Source organism: Mytilus galloprovincialis, chromosome 9 (genome assembly GCF_965363235.1).
Source record: "Mytilus galloprovincialis chromosome 9, xbMytGall1.hap1.1, whole genome shotgun sequence".
Classification (NCBI taxonomy): Eukaryota; Metazoa; Mollusca; class Bivalvia; order Mytilida; family Mytilidae; genus Mytilus; species Mytilus galloprovincialis.
The window spans coordinates 69,647,121-69,665,183 of record NC_134846.1 but is presented as its reverse complement, the minus strand read 5'-3'; the positions used below and the strand labels follow the sequence as shown (position 1 = coordinate 69,665,183).

At 32.6% G+C, this 18,063-nt stretch overlaps 1 protein-coding gene across 1 annotated transcript in view; it reads left to right on the top strand.

The window, feature by feature from the left end:
- LOC143046827 (uncharacterized) overlaps positions 1-15,882 on the top strand; it is an 80,215-nt gene extending 64,333 nt beyond the window's left edge. The window contains exons 47-61 of the mRNA XM_076219888.1: positions 1,486-1,651; positions 2,193-2,429; positions 3,384-3,655; positions 4,193-4,330; positions 6,658-6,753; positions 7,132-7,338; positions 7,673-7,937; positions 8,595-8,691; positions 9,138-9,234; positions 11,087-11,248; positions 11,701-11,862; positions 12,704-12,859; positions 13,111-13,272; positions 15,166-15,330; positions 15,665-15,882. Of these exons, the coding sequence (XP_076076003.1) occupies positions 1,486-1,651; positions 2,193-2,429; positions 3,384-3,655; positions 4,193-4,330; positions 6,658-6,753; positions 7,132-7,338; positions 7,673-7,937; positions 8,595-8,691; positions 9,138-9,234; positions 11,087-11,248; positions 11,701-11,862; positions 12,704-12,859; positions 13,111-13,272; positions 15,166-15,330; positions 15,665-15,882 (2,600 nt within the window). The remainder of the gene's footprint in view (positions 1-1,485; positions 1,652-2,192; positions 2,430-3,383; positions 3,656-4,192; positions 4,331-6,657; positions 6,754-7,131; positions 7,339-7,672; positions 7,938-8,594; positions 8,692-9,137; positions 9,235-11,086; positions 11,249-11,700; positions 11,863-12,703; positions 12,860-13,110; positions 13,273-15,165; positions 15,331-15,664) is intronic.
- Positions 15,883-18,063: the final 2,181 nt, after the last annotated feature.

The window sequence follows — 18,063 nt, the reverse complement described above, 5'->3', positions numbered from 1 at the left end:
TGTACTACTGCAACAGTTTGTCATCGCAACTCCTCTCAAACCACACAACAGAATTTCACGAAACCTTTTCAGATAATAAGGACATACTATGTAGTTGTGCATATCGACGGGAAATTGAGATTCAATTTTTTTTCTAGGAGTTACGCCCCTTTGAACTTATTTACTTTAATGTACTACTGCAACAGTTTGTCATCGCAACTCCTCTCAAACCACACAACAGAATTTCACAAAACCTTTTCAGATAATAAGGACATACTATGTAGTTGTGCATATCGACGGGAAATTGAGATTCAATTTTTTTCTAGGAGTTACGCCCCTTTGAACTTATTTACTTTAATGTACTACTGCAACAGTTTGTCATCGCAACTCCTCTCAAACCACACAACAGAATTTCACGAAACCTTTTCAGATAATAAGGACATACTATGTAGTTGTGCATATCGACAGGAAATTGCGATTCAATTTTTTTTCTAGGAGTTACGCCCTTTGAACTTATTTACTTTAATGTACTACTGCAACAGTTTGTCATCGCAACTCCTCTCAAACCACACAACAGAATTTCACGAAACCTTTTCAGATAATAAGGACATACTACGTAGATGTGCATATCAACAGGAAATTACGATTCAATTTTTTTTCTAGGAGTTATGCCCCTTTGAACTTATTTACTTCAATGTACTTCTGCAACAGTTTGTCATCTCAACTCCTCTGAAGACACACAACAGAATTTCATGAAATTTTGTAGATAATAAGGACATACTATGTAGATGTGTATATTGACAGGCTTATACTTATTTAATTTCTCCAATGACAATGTGGGGACGTGGGGTATGTGAGCGTGCTCACTAAGGTTCTTTAATTTTGATAGTGAATAATGTAGTACTGTAGAAGATTATTCAATATATATGTATGTGATTTTCTGTTTTTTATATTTTTATTGATGCGATGCCAGTAATAGTCCTTGCATACTTTAAAAAATACTGAACAGTTTGTTTGTCTCAATGAAGAAGTACATGTTTATGTGCTGCAGTGCTCTCTCCCATGTATTGAACCTTGTCTGTGGATGTCTTTATATGTATATTATACTGTTTTTATACCCAATTCTGCTGATTTAGTCTTAGACAACACCAAAAACACTCTCCTACTCTGTAAAAATATACATACAAATACTAAGTTAAACACTTAAACTAATATTTAATGGTTCCAAAGAGCCTAATTTTGATAATATTATTTGACACTTTTTAAAAGTTTTTGCCCAAAGGTCAAGTTTGTTTGACTATGATATCATTGCTGATTTACATAGATGCACGTGTTTCATGATTGTGTAATTGCTTAAGAAATTAATTTTTGATATTGATGACAAATTTCAAACGTGAGTTCTGAAATGAAATAAATGGTTTCAAGAATAAAATCACACAATTGACATTCACTTCCTCAAATAAATATGAGCAATTTTTTTTATATGAAATTTGTATGTTTTTGTAGAATTAGACACAAACTATGATTTGTTGTTCTATTTACCTGCCCGTGATGGGTATGCTGCCTTGCCTTACCCCATAGAGCTGACTGGCAGTGGCATAACTATCAGTATGTGGGTTAAATTCCAGGTCAATGGTTTCAAACAGATATACTTTACCCTGTATAGTGTTAGGTAAGTATGATTCAGATTGGATGTTTAGATGTTATATTTGTTGCTTGTTTCAAAAAAAACTTTTTGGAACACCTCTAGCTTTTTCTGTCTGTCCATGGTTAAAATTTGATGTATCAATGGGGTTAATTTGCTACGGTTTTTGTCATATATTATTGTCTATATTGTGCCATATCGCTAGCATTAGGAAACCTTAACCATTTGATAAGATGGGTCTCATTGTGCCATATGTTAGCATCAGGAAACCTTAACCATTTGATTAGATGGGTCTCATTGGGGTCTAAGTGTTCTGCGGAATTGGTTAAGTTTTTATGAGGGTGACACGTGATGGTCAAATTATTAAGCATGAAAACATAACAACGTATGGATGGACAAGTGAAATAACAAGTGTTATCATTACAATGATAAGGGAGATACAGGGATCTGAAAAAAAACAAGAAGTGAGATCTGGTGTCAGACCCTGCAATAAGTAACACAATGCTAACCAATGATAAAGTTTATAAGAGTAAACAGATACGCCATAATTTGACAATTATTTTTGCAGTGCTTTGAATAGTTTAGAGAATCGAGAAGAAATGATAATGTTTCATAACATGGGTGTAGATATAACTGATCACAATGGAAAGAAGACAATCGCACAGAACTACTTTACAATCGATAATGGAGAGTGGCACAATGTGGTGTTTACATGGGATGAAAAATCTGGTGGAAAATATATCATTAATAGTATAAGTCAAGGAACAAATACTGCAATCAATTTTAAGAATAACTTTAACCATAAGTAAGTCTGATAATTGTCTAGGTTGTTATAATGCTACCCAGAAAAATTCATATTATAAAGTCATAACTTTGTCCTTCCATCCATTTTATGCCTGAAACAACAAGTAACTTGATTTTACAGATATAGATATAGGAAGATGTGGTGTGAGTGCCAATGAGACAACTCTCCATACAAATAACAATTTAAAAAGTAAACCATTATAGGTTAAAGTACGGCCTTCAACACGGAGCCTTGGCTCACACCGAACATACATGTTTCAGATATTAAAATACTGTCCTTATTATTGCCATACTCAACCAGTGGCATTATAAGCATTAATATTAATCTCACAATCATTTCTCAATTTATAGTACACAATATTTCATACCCCGCATACCTGCCAACCTACACAGTTGTAACCTGAAGTGTGTTTAGAGAGTTATAATGTTTTTTGGTCTCTTGTGGATAGTTGTCTAATTGGCAATTTCTGTGGAATCAATTAATTTTGTGTGTACCAATTTTTGTGAATGAAGAAAAAGTGTATTTTTTGTGACTATTTAATTTTATGGTCCTACCAATTAGTCTGCATACAATCCTGTAGAAAATTTGTACTTCGTTGAACATTTAAGTTATTGGTTCACCTGTACACCCGAAATCTATTTAAAAATGAGTATCCCATGAATAATTATATATCCACAATAGACCACACCTCCTTATTTTTATATCGTACATATATGAGGGTGATGAACCTTTATGGGGTCTCGTGTATCGGGTGTTTTAAAGCACAGGATTTCTAGGATTGATCCTTTCGGGATCCGTAATTCTTTTTTCGAATTTCAGGATTTAAATTTCTTTAAATTCGTGACCTCAGGATTTCATGCTTTTAAGCCCAGTATTTCGTGATCAGGGCCTCTCCAACTCCATTCTCAAATATAACTAATGTATAGTTCATTGTTTTAATTTAATATATTTCAGTATTTGGATAGTTATTGGTGACAACTTAGGACCAAACACAAAACAATCAACTAACGAAGGCTTCAAAGGATATATTAGTCAGTTAAATATTTACAACAGAGCTTTAGACTTTGAAACAGAAATAGCTGTGATCCATTCCAAACCTCAAGTGGTTTTTATAGGAGCTATACTTAGATGGAATGAGTTTATCTTACACAAAGGTGTACGACCTGTTTACCCATCACATGCATCAAGGGAAGGTTGTGTTTTGGGAAAAAGCTGTATCACACAAGGTAGGATTTTTTTAATTTACAGAGGCAGATTAAGAAGGATTGTCCCGCTTTTGTGGGAAAACTGGTTCATAATATAGGGTGCTTAACTGGAGCGGCCTCCTCTTAGTCAGTCACTGGGCCCCCTTTATGAAAATATCTGGATCTGCCACTTATTAAGCTATTTACTTGTTTCCAAATTCTGATGATAAGAGAATTTAGTCGACATTGGAATGGAATAGATTTGTGGAGCCATTATTTTGGTCAATAATGTACTTCAAAATGAGGGGAAAAAATATAAATAGGCTTAAAAGAAACCACAATTCTATGATATTGGACATGATGTAGTTTTTAGTAAATGACTGAGCTTTACCAAGAGCAGAAGACAGTATAAAAAATCAATGATCACAACAGAATTATAAATACTTATTCATACTTGGTGCAAGATTTTCTTGCTGTGTTGGCGACCAATTGGTGGCATTTGGCTGTTTTTTGCTCTTTGTAGGTGGAGATGTTGTCTCTTTGACACATTCATGATTTCCATTCTCAATTTTATTATAGTCATTAACAAGACACCACCATCAATTGTCAACTGTCCATCAGATTTACATATATATAGCAAAGAGAGATTAATAACAGTTTCTTGGACTGAGCCAACCATAAAAGGAGCTAGTACTATTAACAGAAGGTATAGATCTGGTAAGTATCCCAATCTTATTGTTTGGACCACACAGTAAATCAAAAACAAAGTCAAGTATGCGTATCAGATCAGTTCTTTAATAACTTGGATACGATACAATTCTCTGCAATTACATAAATCATAAATAACAGTGAAACTGAATTCTGTTATTCATAAAAATTATATACAGTGCATGAGTTTCTTCTCAATCATAATAAAATATAAAGAAACATGTTTTCTGATAAAAGTACAAAGTTTGCACAAATGATTAAATCAATATATTTCATTTACAGAACATTATTACAATTCTTGCTAAAGAAATGAATGATAAAGTGGGATTAAATATATGCTTACCGATTATGCTCTCTTATAAAAATCATCTTGTGTGTCCAAATGAAATCCAAATGATAAACTGGCATAAACAAATTGAAATAACATCGTCTTAGGAAAACATTACATCATAAAGAGGGACGGCAAATACGGCAAATATATTTTGCGCTGTAAACGTCAATGATTACATAGAAAAATAGCTTTTACAAAAAGCTTACCTATAGATTAAATAGTGGCAGCTAAGTGACAATGTATACACTATTAGTGCTTATATAAATGAATTTTATACCAAATATTCAAAATAAGAATAAGAATAAATATAATTCTTACACTTATTAAAATCCAATGTAAAACGCTACATTACTCGTAGGTGGAGAGTATCTTAGAGTAAATTTAAAGCTTATTTCAATGAGATTTGTATGTGTCCCTTTTTAAAATTTGTATTTTAGGTAATTAATTGTACTAAAAATAGAGAGAGAAAAAAAAAACCTGTTTACTTTTGTAAAACTTTCATTAAAAATGGTTGAACTATATTGTTTTAAAGCTGCACTTCCAAGAAGAATTCATACTGTATTATCTTAAATAGTACAGGGGGACACTAAAATGTATAATAGTGACAAAACAAACCTGTAAAGTATTCAAGGCAGAAAAAAAAGAAGAGTTTTCAAAACTTGCTTAACCCTTTAAAAGTGCTTGTTTCCTAGAGGTATAAATAAATGAACTGATTTTCATTGAAAAAAAAAAAAAAAAAAAAACACCAGTATAATTAAAAACCAATTGTTCAGAGAACAATTGAAGGTCTTTCCACATCAAAGAAATTTAGAAAGAAGATAGTTTCATTATACTGATGGGGATGAATCAATGGCTCGTATTTTCTTTTGAGTGAAATAAGGGAGATAATTAGCTACTTCCGGTGAAGTGAATGTCACTTTCGGTCTTATATGATAGCTTCTTTCACACTGATTCCAAAAATAAATAGTTTCTATATACTTTTGCCTGTAAAACAGAAAAAAATTGGCAACTTCCGGTTTATCAAAAGTCAATTTTAGTCTTAAATGATACTTGAAAGTTTTTGAAATTACAAAATATATGGATTCCAAGTACTTTTTCATGAAAAAAGTGCAAAAATGGCTACTTCTGTTTTTTCAAGGTCACTTCCGGTTGTCATTTTTCAAGGTCATATGTCATCCAACCTTTGTAAAAGATCATATGGCTTTATAATGAACCTAGTTGAAGAAATAACCAATTAACCTTATAATTAGACATTTCAGGGGCACTAACTCCTATAAGATACCTGGACCTTGGATTGTTTAGACCAAATTTAACGTATATTCATTACAATAAAGCAAACATTTTGCACTTGTTCTTTTATATATATCTTTAAAAGTGTTTGAGAAAATGCAAAAATAAGCAAAAGTCCACATTCAGAATTTGATCTTGACCTTTGACCTTGGTCTCATTTTCTAAGTTAAGACCTAGGGACCTCAAATAAAAAGGTTCTAGGATTATACGGATAAAGGTTTATGAGTTAAAAAAAACATCCCGACAAATTTATTGTGTAAAGGTAGATAACTCCTATAAAATTTCATCAAATCACTTCGTTACAAATTAGCCAAAAATTCCGGAGGATGTAACAAACAAGTAAGAAATTTTTTTTGACAATATTTTTTGTTACGAAGAAGATGCACACATTTGATAAACAGTGAATAGGGAGATAACTTTTACAAAGATAATTGTTCGTCTTAGCAGGGTGAAATTTAAAAGCGTATAAACTGTACGATACCATGTAAGAAATACCTAAACGATATATTGCGAAACAAAAATTTCAAAACTTGGCAGAAAAAAAACCCAATAATAATCAGAAGAAATACAATAGGTCTTTCCACAGAAAAGTGGAAAGACCTAATTATAAAATGCAGCTTAAAAGAAATCTTCAAATTATGAAAATTGTTTGAAGACAACTTTGCTACCTCTTAGTCCATTTTGACATTAATTGTTATGATTTTTTTTTCTTCAGGAGATACATTCCTTTGGGGTAAATACAAAATGATATATGAAGCTATCGATGATGAGTCTAATTCACAGTTCTGTAGTTTCAACATTTATGTTCAATGTAAGTTTTACACAGAAATTTAAGTACAAGTCATACATAAAAGTTTGAAAGTTTCTCAACTAGTATATGATTATATGTATTTCCCATAGTTCATTTTTTTTCTGTAACACTAAGGAACTTCTTTATTTCAATAGCTAAAGCTCTAATTTAAGTCATATGATATATTGCTAGTATAACTTGGTGCCTGTCAAAGTCATAAACTTGATTTTTCATGAATAATCACAATCAACCATATGATGTTTAAGATGGACATGTTTAAAGAATAAGAGTATTTTACATTACGTAAGTTTATCAGATATATCCATTTTACATGCCAGTTATCTCCTTTACTTAAAATGTGAGATCAGGTACTTTTTTTAAGGAATGTTTTTATTACAGCTGAAGTATGTAATAAGGTACCTGATCCTTGGGGAGGTGTACAGCTGTGTGATAAACATGGATCAAATGAAGGGTGTACAATCAGATGTACAAACTCCAAGACAGAAAGAATCTCTCGTTATCACCCAATGCTGTATACATGTGGACCATCAGGGAGTTGGAATCCAGCAAAGCCATCTCATACATTGACTTATCCACCATGTGGACGTAAGTTTTTAGAACAATATTTTCTTGCTACATTCTTTATTTTTTGGGTGGCCAGTTTTACCTCAATAAACCTGTATGACATGCATGAAGTATTTACATTTATGCTAGCACCCCTTAGTTTCTTTTATCTGTTATTCATTTTCCATCTTTTTTATTTTAAAAATGGTCAAACAAATGGGTTTAATTTACCTTATTCTGTCTTGAAACATCCTCGGTGTGAACAGAATTTAAAATTGATAATGTCTTTTTAACAGAGATGGATTTAAAGGGTGGATGATTTTTACAAATAAATTTGTTAATCACAATTTTTATATCTATGCTTTTATATTTTCAGCAATAAATGGATTTCCCAAAAAGAGGCTTGATATAGTTTTATCCTATCCTAACATAACAACAGCAAACTGTCCTGGTGTAAAAGAAGCTCTGGAAGTGGAGGTCAAGATGTCAGTTCAAAAGATTAACGCCTACTGGGACTCCAAACTATGTACCGAGGCAGATTGTTCTGATATCACTGTGGTTGTTGACTGTGGTACTCTTTCTGATAGACGAAAAAGAGCCGTCAGTATAACCAACGTTCAGATTACCATTCCTAAGTCTCTGTAAGTCAAGTTATTATTTCTCTCTTATACTTATTGTTTTTCTCCATTTCTTATTACTACTTTTGATGGACAACTAGCCAAATTGCTGTGAACTACTGTAAATTCAGAAATTATTCCCTGGTTTTTATTATTGCGATAAATGCGACTGACTTGTAAACGCAATAACGTAAACTTGCATTTGGAAATATTTTATATGAATTAAACAGGATTTTTCCCAAAATTGCAAAAGTTAAAATTGCATTTAAGTCTAAAAGGACAAAATGGCAATAATAAATGCATGCAATAATTTCTGAATTTACAGTACATTAGATGTGCACAGCACTATATTATTCCACTAATATAAATAAAATAAAGGCACTCTTTTATGACCTCATTGTTAAGGTTCATTGATTCACATTGAGTTTAACAATTATATCTTTACTTTGGAAATGTTTCAGGAGGGCAATAGTAAAGATAATGTTTATAGTTTGATCTCTTTATTTTCAACATCACGATAATACAGTATCAATTACTGAATCATATCTGCATTTTTATATAATGATTTTATATGAAAATACGAAAATCACAAAAATGGCCAACATATAATTTCAAAATTTCAGATAGAAATGGTTTAGAGTGATTCATTTCCTGACTTATTATTAATTTTGTGTATTAAAGGAAAAATTTGAAAGATTTGACCATTAATCAAGAAGTTCTGTCAGCTGAGGACGTTATAAGACGAGAAGTTTTAGATTCCAATTATTTTGATTTTTCTGTAAGTAAACTCGTAAGAAATTTGTCTATTCATAACACTAGTTATGAATAGACAAATTTCTAAAATAGTTGTTTCCACACCCTAAGTTGACTTTGCTGAAAATAAAAGTTATAAAACTTATACACAATGCTTATTACCACCAAACACAGATGAAGCTTGAATTTGGGTGGCATTGCTCTCACCATTCTGGAGTTATGTCCCTTTATAAATTCGAAAAATTTCTATAATTCTCATATATTTGGAAGTAGATCTGTGTCCCATGGACACATTGTTCTTATATTTGGGGATTCAAACATGTTAGATATTTGTAATCATCTATTGAAATTAACATGCACAGAATTATTTCTACAACAAAAATAAAACCAAGAATATGTGGTTCCTATTTTTCACATATCTTATTTCCAATGATTGACATTAAAAAAATTGTCACCTTGTTCTTATAACAGAGTCAAATACCAGGCGGAGAATTAGACACTAGTGGCTTTATATTGACTTCTACTGATGTATGTGGTGATACTGAAACTGTCATTGATGGATATTGTGGTAAGTAGGGGAGATAACTATGCTTTTAGTTTAACATCAACTTTATGTTTCATCTCCTAAAATCTGATTAAACTTGGTACATTTGTACAGCCATTGATGAAGTGTTGTGGTAAAGAGAGCAGATTACAGTTGTGTCACATCCACTATGTTTTGACTTATATTATTAAGAGTTTGATCATTGCAGCAAATACTGATACTGGCATTGAAGAATATTGTGATAAATAGGGGAGTTAACTCTTGTTTTAAATCCACTTAGTGTAACCTCTATTGAAATTTGTGAAAAAAAATATGCTGTCATCAATGGATTGTGATAAGAAATAAAATAACACAAGAAATGAAATGACACTCATGATTAACATCTAAGAAAAAAATTACTGAAAAGCCGTTGATGTACATTGTGTTAAGTATTGGAAAGAACTGTATTAAAGCAAATTAAGTTCAATGGAAAATCTAGAAGTTATAATAGTTATCAAAGGTACTAGGATTATAATTCAGTACACCAGATGCGTGTTTCGTCTACCTAAGACTCATCAGTGATGCTCTAATCAAAATATTTATAAAGCCAAACAAATACAAAGTTGAAGAGCATTGAGGATCCAAAATTCCAAAAAGTTGTGTCAAATATGGCTAAAGTAATCTAAGCATGGGATAAGAAAATCCTTAGTTTTTCGAAAAATTCAAAGTTTTGTAAACAGCAAATTTATAAAAATGACCACATTATTGATATTCATGTCAACACCGAAGTGTTGACTACTGGGGCTGGTGATACCCTCGGGGACGAAACGTCCACCAGCAGTGACATCGACCCAGTGGTGCTAATGATATAAAAGTTTACATGCTTGTCATACATCGGTTTATGTTTAGAAATAAAAGGTCTTGTTATTGAGAAAGGACCTATAAACTAAATAAAAAAAAATGAAGTGATTTATATCTGAATGAATACTGTTTTTTTTTAGATCATGGTTGTAGATATTGTTAAAGATGATACCATTTTTTTTTTAAATGTGATGTGCCCTGTCATTTCTTCAAGTAACAAATTACTTCTTGTTTATTTTTATGCCCCACCTATGATAGTAGAGGGGCATTATGTTTTCTGGTCTGTTCGTTCGTCTGTTCTTATGCCCCACCTACGATAGTAGAGGGCATTATGTTTTCTGGTCTGCATCCTTCTGTTCGTCTGTCTGTCCCGCTTCAGGTTAAAGTTTTTGGTCAAGGTAGTTTTTGATGAAGCTGAAGTCCAATCAACTTGAAACTTAGTACACATGTTCCCTATGATATAATCTTTCTAATTTTAATGCCAAATTAGATTTTTTACCCAATTTCACGGTCCATTGAACATGGAAAACGATAGTGCAAGTGGGGCATCCATGTACTTTGAACACATTCTTGTTACACCTTGTTTATTTTTCAAATGTAACAAACCAGTAACAGTTTATGTCATTCCTTTGGTAGAAGGTAGCAAAGATAATGCCTGTTTTTATGCCCCACCTACGATAGTAGAGGGGCATTATGTTTTCTGGTCTGTGGCTCCATTCGTCCGTCCAGGTTAAAGTTTTTGGTCAAGGTAGTTTTTGATGAAGCTGAAGTCCAATCAACTTGAAACTTAGTACACTTGTTGCTTATGATATGATCTTTCTAATTTTAATGCCAAATTAGATAATTACCCAATTTCACGGTCCATGGAACATGGAAAAGGATAGTGCGAGTGGGGCATCCGTGTACTTTGGACACATTCTTGTTTTTTCTTGACTTTCACAGATATTACTGTTCACTTTGTAGAATCATTATCTTGTGAGACATACAGAGAGTTCTATTGAAATGTAGAAATGTATAATGATATATATTTTTTTAGTTAAGTGTGGACCAGGAACCTTTTTAAATACTACGACAAAGATCTGTGAGAGTTGTCCTATAGGAACGTTCACCACCAGTGATGGACAAACCCAGTGTCAAGAGTGTCCTGCTGGATCAACTACTGAGACGGAAGGATTAAACAACCCTTCATTATGTTACTGTAAGTTTACTAACTAGAACCTGATATAAGATATGGTAAGGAAATATTGATATAATATTCTAAACATCAAATATTTTAATATAAACTGATTATAATCAAAATAGAATAGAAACATGGTGATTAATTATTCTGATGATTCCATTATGATTTTCAGGTTAATTTCCAACACTAGTGATAGATCATAATTAACCTAGTGTAGATTCATTATTATTCGTTGGATTCCAATTTTCATTACAGGTAAACCACACATTTAAATGTTCAACGAATGGCATATTTCCTATAGACTTTGTATACAGAGATTGGAAAAACCCCAAAATCAAATATCCAAGAATATGCAAGTTTTCAACAATCCATGAAAATTTATACCCACGAAAAATAAATGAATTTACAGTATTGTCTGAACTGAAATAATACTCTTGATAAGAAAGAAGAAACATACATTATAATTTCAGCTGTATGTCCAGCTGGTCAGAAATATGATAAAGATGATTCCAAGTGTGAAGACTGTGGTTTAGGATACTACCAAGAGAAGGAAGGACAGTTTTACTGTGAATGGTGTGGGCTAGGAAAAACCACACGAGAAACAAATACAACATCAGTCAGCTTATGTTATGGTAAGTAAGATATCTGGTGTAGGTTAGGAAAAAACACACAAGAAACAAATACAAGATCAGTCAGCTTTTGTTACGGTAAGTAAGATATCTGGTGTAGGTTAGGAAAAACCACACAAGAAACAAATACAACGTCAGTCAGCTTTTGTTACGGTAAGTAAGATATCATGATAGGATGAGCTAGTCCTGTGAATGGTGTGGGCTAGGAAAAAACACACGAGAAAAAATACAACATCAGTCAGCTTATGTTAAGGTAAGGAAGATATGATTATAATATGATCTAGTCCTTTGATTGAAATGTGATGGGAAAAAACACAAGAGAAACAAATACAGCCAGCTCTTGTTATGGTAAGGAAGATGATAATGAGATACAGTGGTATAGTCCTGTAAACAGTGTGCTTTAATTCTGAAACACAGTAAGGGGAAGTCGTGTCAATCGTGTGGGTTAGAAATGACCAGGATAAAGACAGTTTCAACCAGTTTTTGCTAGGGTTAGTAAGGTTCTATAGAGATAATCATTTACAAGAATCATTGATTAAAATGAGTTTATGTGATATTTTTGTAAAACCTTAAATCTTATAAGATCTTAACCAAAAATCAATCATGATCTTAAAGCTTGTGAATCGTTTTAGCATGTGCACTGCTGCTGTAGGTGATACAGGTAGAGAAAGACTTACAATATTCATTGATATAATATTAGTTAAGATAATACTGGGACACTTTTGACCTAGATAATTTATGATTGTTTAACCTATACCTTCTCAATATGGTTATGATAAAATATGCAAACAATCTAGTACTCATACTTGTATAAAGTTGCAATGATATTTGCATTTTATTTAAGATGTATGTCTCCCTGGTAAACAATTATCTGCCAGTGGTAGCTGTGTGGACTGTCCTGAGGGAACTTACAAAAACGTGGGAGCTAAGTGTATTGCTTGTCCACCAGGGACCACAACCTTAACTACAGGAGCTTCACTACAGAAAGATTGTAACATAAGTAAGTTCCATTTCAGGCTCTGAGATAAAAAAAAAAATGTCATTGAATTTCAAAAGACCAATAGCTTTTATTTATTTCCAAACACAAATGAAAAGAAGATGTAAAAATACATTTCAAAATTTTTATTATGACCTACTACAAAAAAATTTGCAGATGTGGTGTCCGCCTTTTTTTCTGTAAAGCTAGATCCAAATGCTCTTTCATCCATAAACTAAAATTGTTGGTACTTCACGATGTCTTATCTTATACAGAGGCTTGTGAAGCTGGATACAAGCGTGTTGGTACTGCTAAATGTGAGAAATGTCCCATTGGCACATACCAGCCACAGAAATGGCAGATGTCATGTTTATCATGTGGGGGAGATAGCTACACGACTGACCAGCAAGCATCTACATCCCAAAATGATTGCAAATGTGAGTTACATTTCTACTATAAGCAGTAGTATTTAACATTGGTTTAGAAACTTACTTTATATTACATGAAAAAGAATGTTTATGAGGGAACTTAACTTTAAATTCTTATTTCTTTGAATGCTTCACTAGTAACAATAAGTGAGATGTTTCCAAAACTAATGTTTCGCTGTCAAAAATCTTTGTTCCAGAAACCAATTTTACATTAATTAACCATGCTTAAAGACATTTTTAAGCTGCACATGACATACAGAGAAATATACCTGCCAACTTTCAATTTAGACGTGTACTACACTATTTTGACCCTTTGTCACGACTGCACGATGGTGATTATGAAAAAACCTCTAAAACACGATTTTGTTAAAATCTACATGAAAAATATGATTGCAATAGTAGTTTATTAACATTACAATCTATAATACTAAAATTACGAGGTCCAATTTGTCAGCTGTCATCGGGTAATAACGACAAATCAAAGAATTCAACTCTATATATAACTAATATAGGACAATGGTGTAGATTAAAAATTACACCACTCCAGACCCTTTTGTTTTCCACATAATTAATATTGCCAATAATTAACAAGTTCCGGGTCGAATCCGATACCGATACCAATAGTATATTCACCTGTTAGCTATTACCTTATCTGTACGTTCCGCATTTGACAGGCGCACCACCAAACGGTGTATTTAGGATTTTGCTATATACACGGGTCATAATCAAAGGGGTGACACTACTAAATTCAATCATTGTCAAATTGTTCCCTATTGTAGTTTTATTCAGCAATCAGCAAGACTTTCTAAGATAACTAATATAGGACAATACTGTTGATTAAAACATACTCCATTCCTGGATAGCCAGGACTTTTTGTTTTCCAAATAATTAATATTACCAATAATTGATAAGTTCCAGGTCGACGGGTTCAAACAGAAAGATTTGAAAGCAGAGAAAACTTTGTATCTTATAATCGACATGACTTTATCAGATGACAATACTAATTACTAAAATAAGGCTTAGGCATAGTTATATACTTTAATTCAGTCACGGACCCGCGATATCACGGGTGTGTACTTGTATATGTTATTTTTGTATTAAACCTGTTTTCCAAATCATTTAAATTACAATGTACTATTCTTCATTTATCACAAGGACTAAACAAACCCCTCCCCACACAAACGAGGTGTATTATATGCCAGCTAACTGTCCCCAAGACAAATGGTCACTGTTGTAAAAAAGAAAAAAGAAAATTTTAGATTTTTCAACTTAAAAGTGGGAAAATTCATTATATTTGGAACAACTTTTCTAAATGATGGGTCCTATTATTTTTAATAATGAAGATAAATGTCCAGGAACATAACAAAATTCTTGGACATGTTTTGACCATATACCAGATCTTCAAAAAATATAAATAATTTGTTCTTAAAAGTGGTTTTTAATGTCCTTACATTGAGGGGTTACCCTCATTTGGGGTGTTGTTCCCTGGGAAAAGTCAACATTTAATCATTTAATATGCTTACACAAGAAAGTAAAACCTGGTCTTATAGCTGCATGTTCATCTTTTCTACTGATATAATAACTAAAATCATGTAAATAAACTTAATAAAAAGGCTTGTTAGCTCATCATACGAATATGATACTTTTTCTAGAACACAAAACAGTACGCCCAAAATACGCTGCAAAGAATTGCAACCTTTGAAATTGCTGTCCCGCATTAAAACCCCCATGGGCACTTTCAAAAGTTGCAGGTATGGAGAGATAGAGTGACTTTTTTAACACCCTTTCTGAAACTTCATCAATAGGTGTGTGGTATTTAAGATGAATTATGAAATAATGGCATTTGTATTACAAATATGTCTGTTTCTGGTGAGAAATTCAAATAATCCTTCTATATTTTAGATTTTTGTCCTTCTGGCTACGAAGCTGTTGTAACATCATGTGTGCCATGCTTAGAAGGATTCTTTAAAGACAATACTGACAGTATATATGGAAAATGTAAACAGTGTCCGTATCAAACATCAACTGTTAATATTGCCTCTAAGTCATTGAAAGATTGCTCTGTATGTAAGTTATTTGTTATTTTGATTTTTGATTTTTTTCTGGATCAAAAACTATTATTTGATATTTTCACATAGTATTAATTGAGAGTGATGTGAAAGCTATTCTGTATTTGTGAAAAAAAGAAAATTATTGTTTTCATTTTCATAAACAACTTTGGTTAAAATTTTGATAAATGATGTTTCACAGTAATTATTAAATGATTTAATGAAGTGATGACTTTACAAATAAGGTACTGATTATACAATATGTTTCTAGTAAACTGTTCAATTTGAAATTGAATTTATTTATTTATACTTATTTATCAGTTGTTCTCATGGATTTACTCTTATGTTTATAGTTAATTGTCCTCCTGGATACAAGTCTGACACATTGGGTACCAGATGTGAAATATGTCCCTTAGGAACGTATCAACCCCACCATAATGAGACTACATGCTTTCCATGCAGTACTCCACTTAGTACAGAACAGACTGGATCAACTGCTATACAACAGTGTTTAAGTATGGGTTTTTATTTTAGTATAGTAAAAGTTTTCATGATAAACAAAAGCTTTTGACAAAATTTCAATTCTACTATTAATAAAATTCAGCTCCTTATAGCTTTGACAATTTCCAGATCAGTTATACCAGGGTTATGATGTCTCTCTCTCAGAATATTTTTGTTACACTCTCTCACTCTCTATATATTTGTTTGTTGCTGTCTCTTTTTCATATATTTTATGTTTCAGATTACTGTCCCCCTGGACAAGAAAGACATACAGATGGTTTATGTTATGACTGCGGAATTGGATTCTATAAACATAATAACGATAATTACTTCATGCCATGTACAGCTTGTCCTGATGAATACACAACATTTGGGGCAAAATCTACATCAATATCACAATGTACTATGAGTAAGTAGTTACTGTTAATTCAGAAATTATTGCAAGGTTTGTAATATTGCCAATAATGCAATGGACTAACTGAGTATCACAATAATTAGAACTCACATTCTGAAATCTGAAACATATATTTGCATTTAGAATTCCCTATAATAACAATAATTATTCTTAAACTTTTGTTGATCATGATCATACCTGCTAACCTTTGAAACCTTCAAAGATGGTGATCACCCCCTCAGCTGTCATAACTGAGGTGGATATTTTGCGTGAATGTACTATGAGTAAGTTAACATCACGTATGATTAATTACAATTGTTTTTAACATTCAAAATGATACGTCTTATGATAGGAATGTTTGCATAACAAAAAGGACAGGATATTCATAATTGTAATATAATATTAATACTGGATTATTTTACAGGAAAGTGTATGCCTGGTTCAATGAGAAAAGATGACAACACTGGTTGTACACCTTGTCCTACAGGAACATACCAAGACTTGCCATACCAGACATCATGTAAACAATGTCCAGAATATAGCTTTTCTAGAAGAGAAGGAGCTTTTAGCATAACACAGTGCGAAAGTATGTACTATGATTAAAACAAAATGCTGTATTTGCAAAGAAATTATGTCAGATTGAAGTAAGACAACAAATACATTTAACTTATATTCATGTAATTGAGGGTCCTCAGTAGCTGATTGGTTTGAGAAGTTTTACTACAGTAATTACAAGCCTTGGTGGCAGAGTGGTCTAACAGAGCTCCAGATAAGAATTCACAAATTGGGTTTTTTTTCCCACCATATTTTATGTAATTGAGTGATAAGGTTTTTTAATTGCATTATCAATTCCAATTCATCCCTCAAGCAAATATCAAATTGGGTTTTTCACCACCAAGCTCCTTAATGTATTGGTTTTTTTCATCAACACAATATTGAATAATTAGGCATGTTATAATCACATTATATCAAACCAAAATGTTCATCCATCTTAAATATGTTTCTTTCGTTGTATATGTAATTGTGATAGCTGTTTTATTTGATTTATACACTGACAGGCAATTGTACGTTTAATATGTATAAAAAAGAAGATGTGGTATGATTGCCAATGAGACAACTATCCACAAAAGACCAAAATGACACAGACATTAACATCTATAGGTCACCGTACGGCCTTCAACAATGAGCAAAGTCCATACCGCATAGTCAGCTATAATAGGCCCCGATAAGACAATGTAAAACAATTCAAACGAGAAAACTAACAGCCTTATTTATGTAAAAAAATGAACGAAAAACAAATATGTAACACATAAACAAACGACAACCACTGAATAACAGGCTCCTGACTTGGGACAGGCACATACATAAATAATGTGGCGGGGTTAAATATGTTAGTGGGATCCCAACCCTCCCCCTAAACTGGGACATGTGTCCGGTTTTAACTGTTCTGCCAGTTTTTATGCCCCACCTACGATAGTAGAGGGGCATTATGTTTTCTGGTCTGTGCCTCCATTCGTCCGTCCGTCTGTGCCTCCGTTCGTTCGTCCGTCCGCTTCAGGTTAAAGTTTTTGGTTGAGGTAGTTTTTGATGAAGCTGAAGTCCAATCAACTTGAAACTTAATACACAGGGACTAAACTTAACGCTCGCCCAGTCGCCCATGGCGACCAGATTTTCGGCTGGGCGAATATATTTAGTCATCCTGATCGCCCAGCTGGCGACTTTAAAAAAATTGAAGTAAATCCCATTTGTACCCTTTTCCCCGCGATATTAACGAAGACTGTTCTCAAAAGGAAACATGTTTTGTCTTTTCAAAGCGATATAGTATATAGAATATTTCCGAAAACCAGTAGGTTCTTT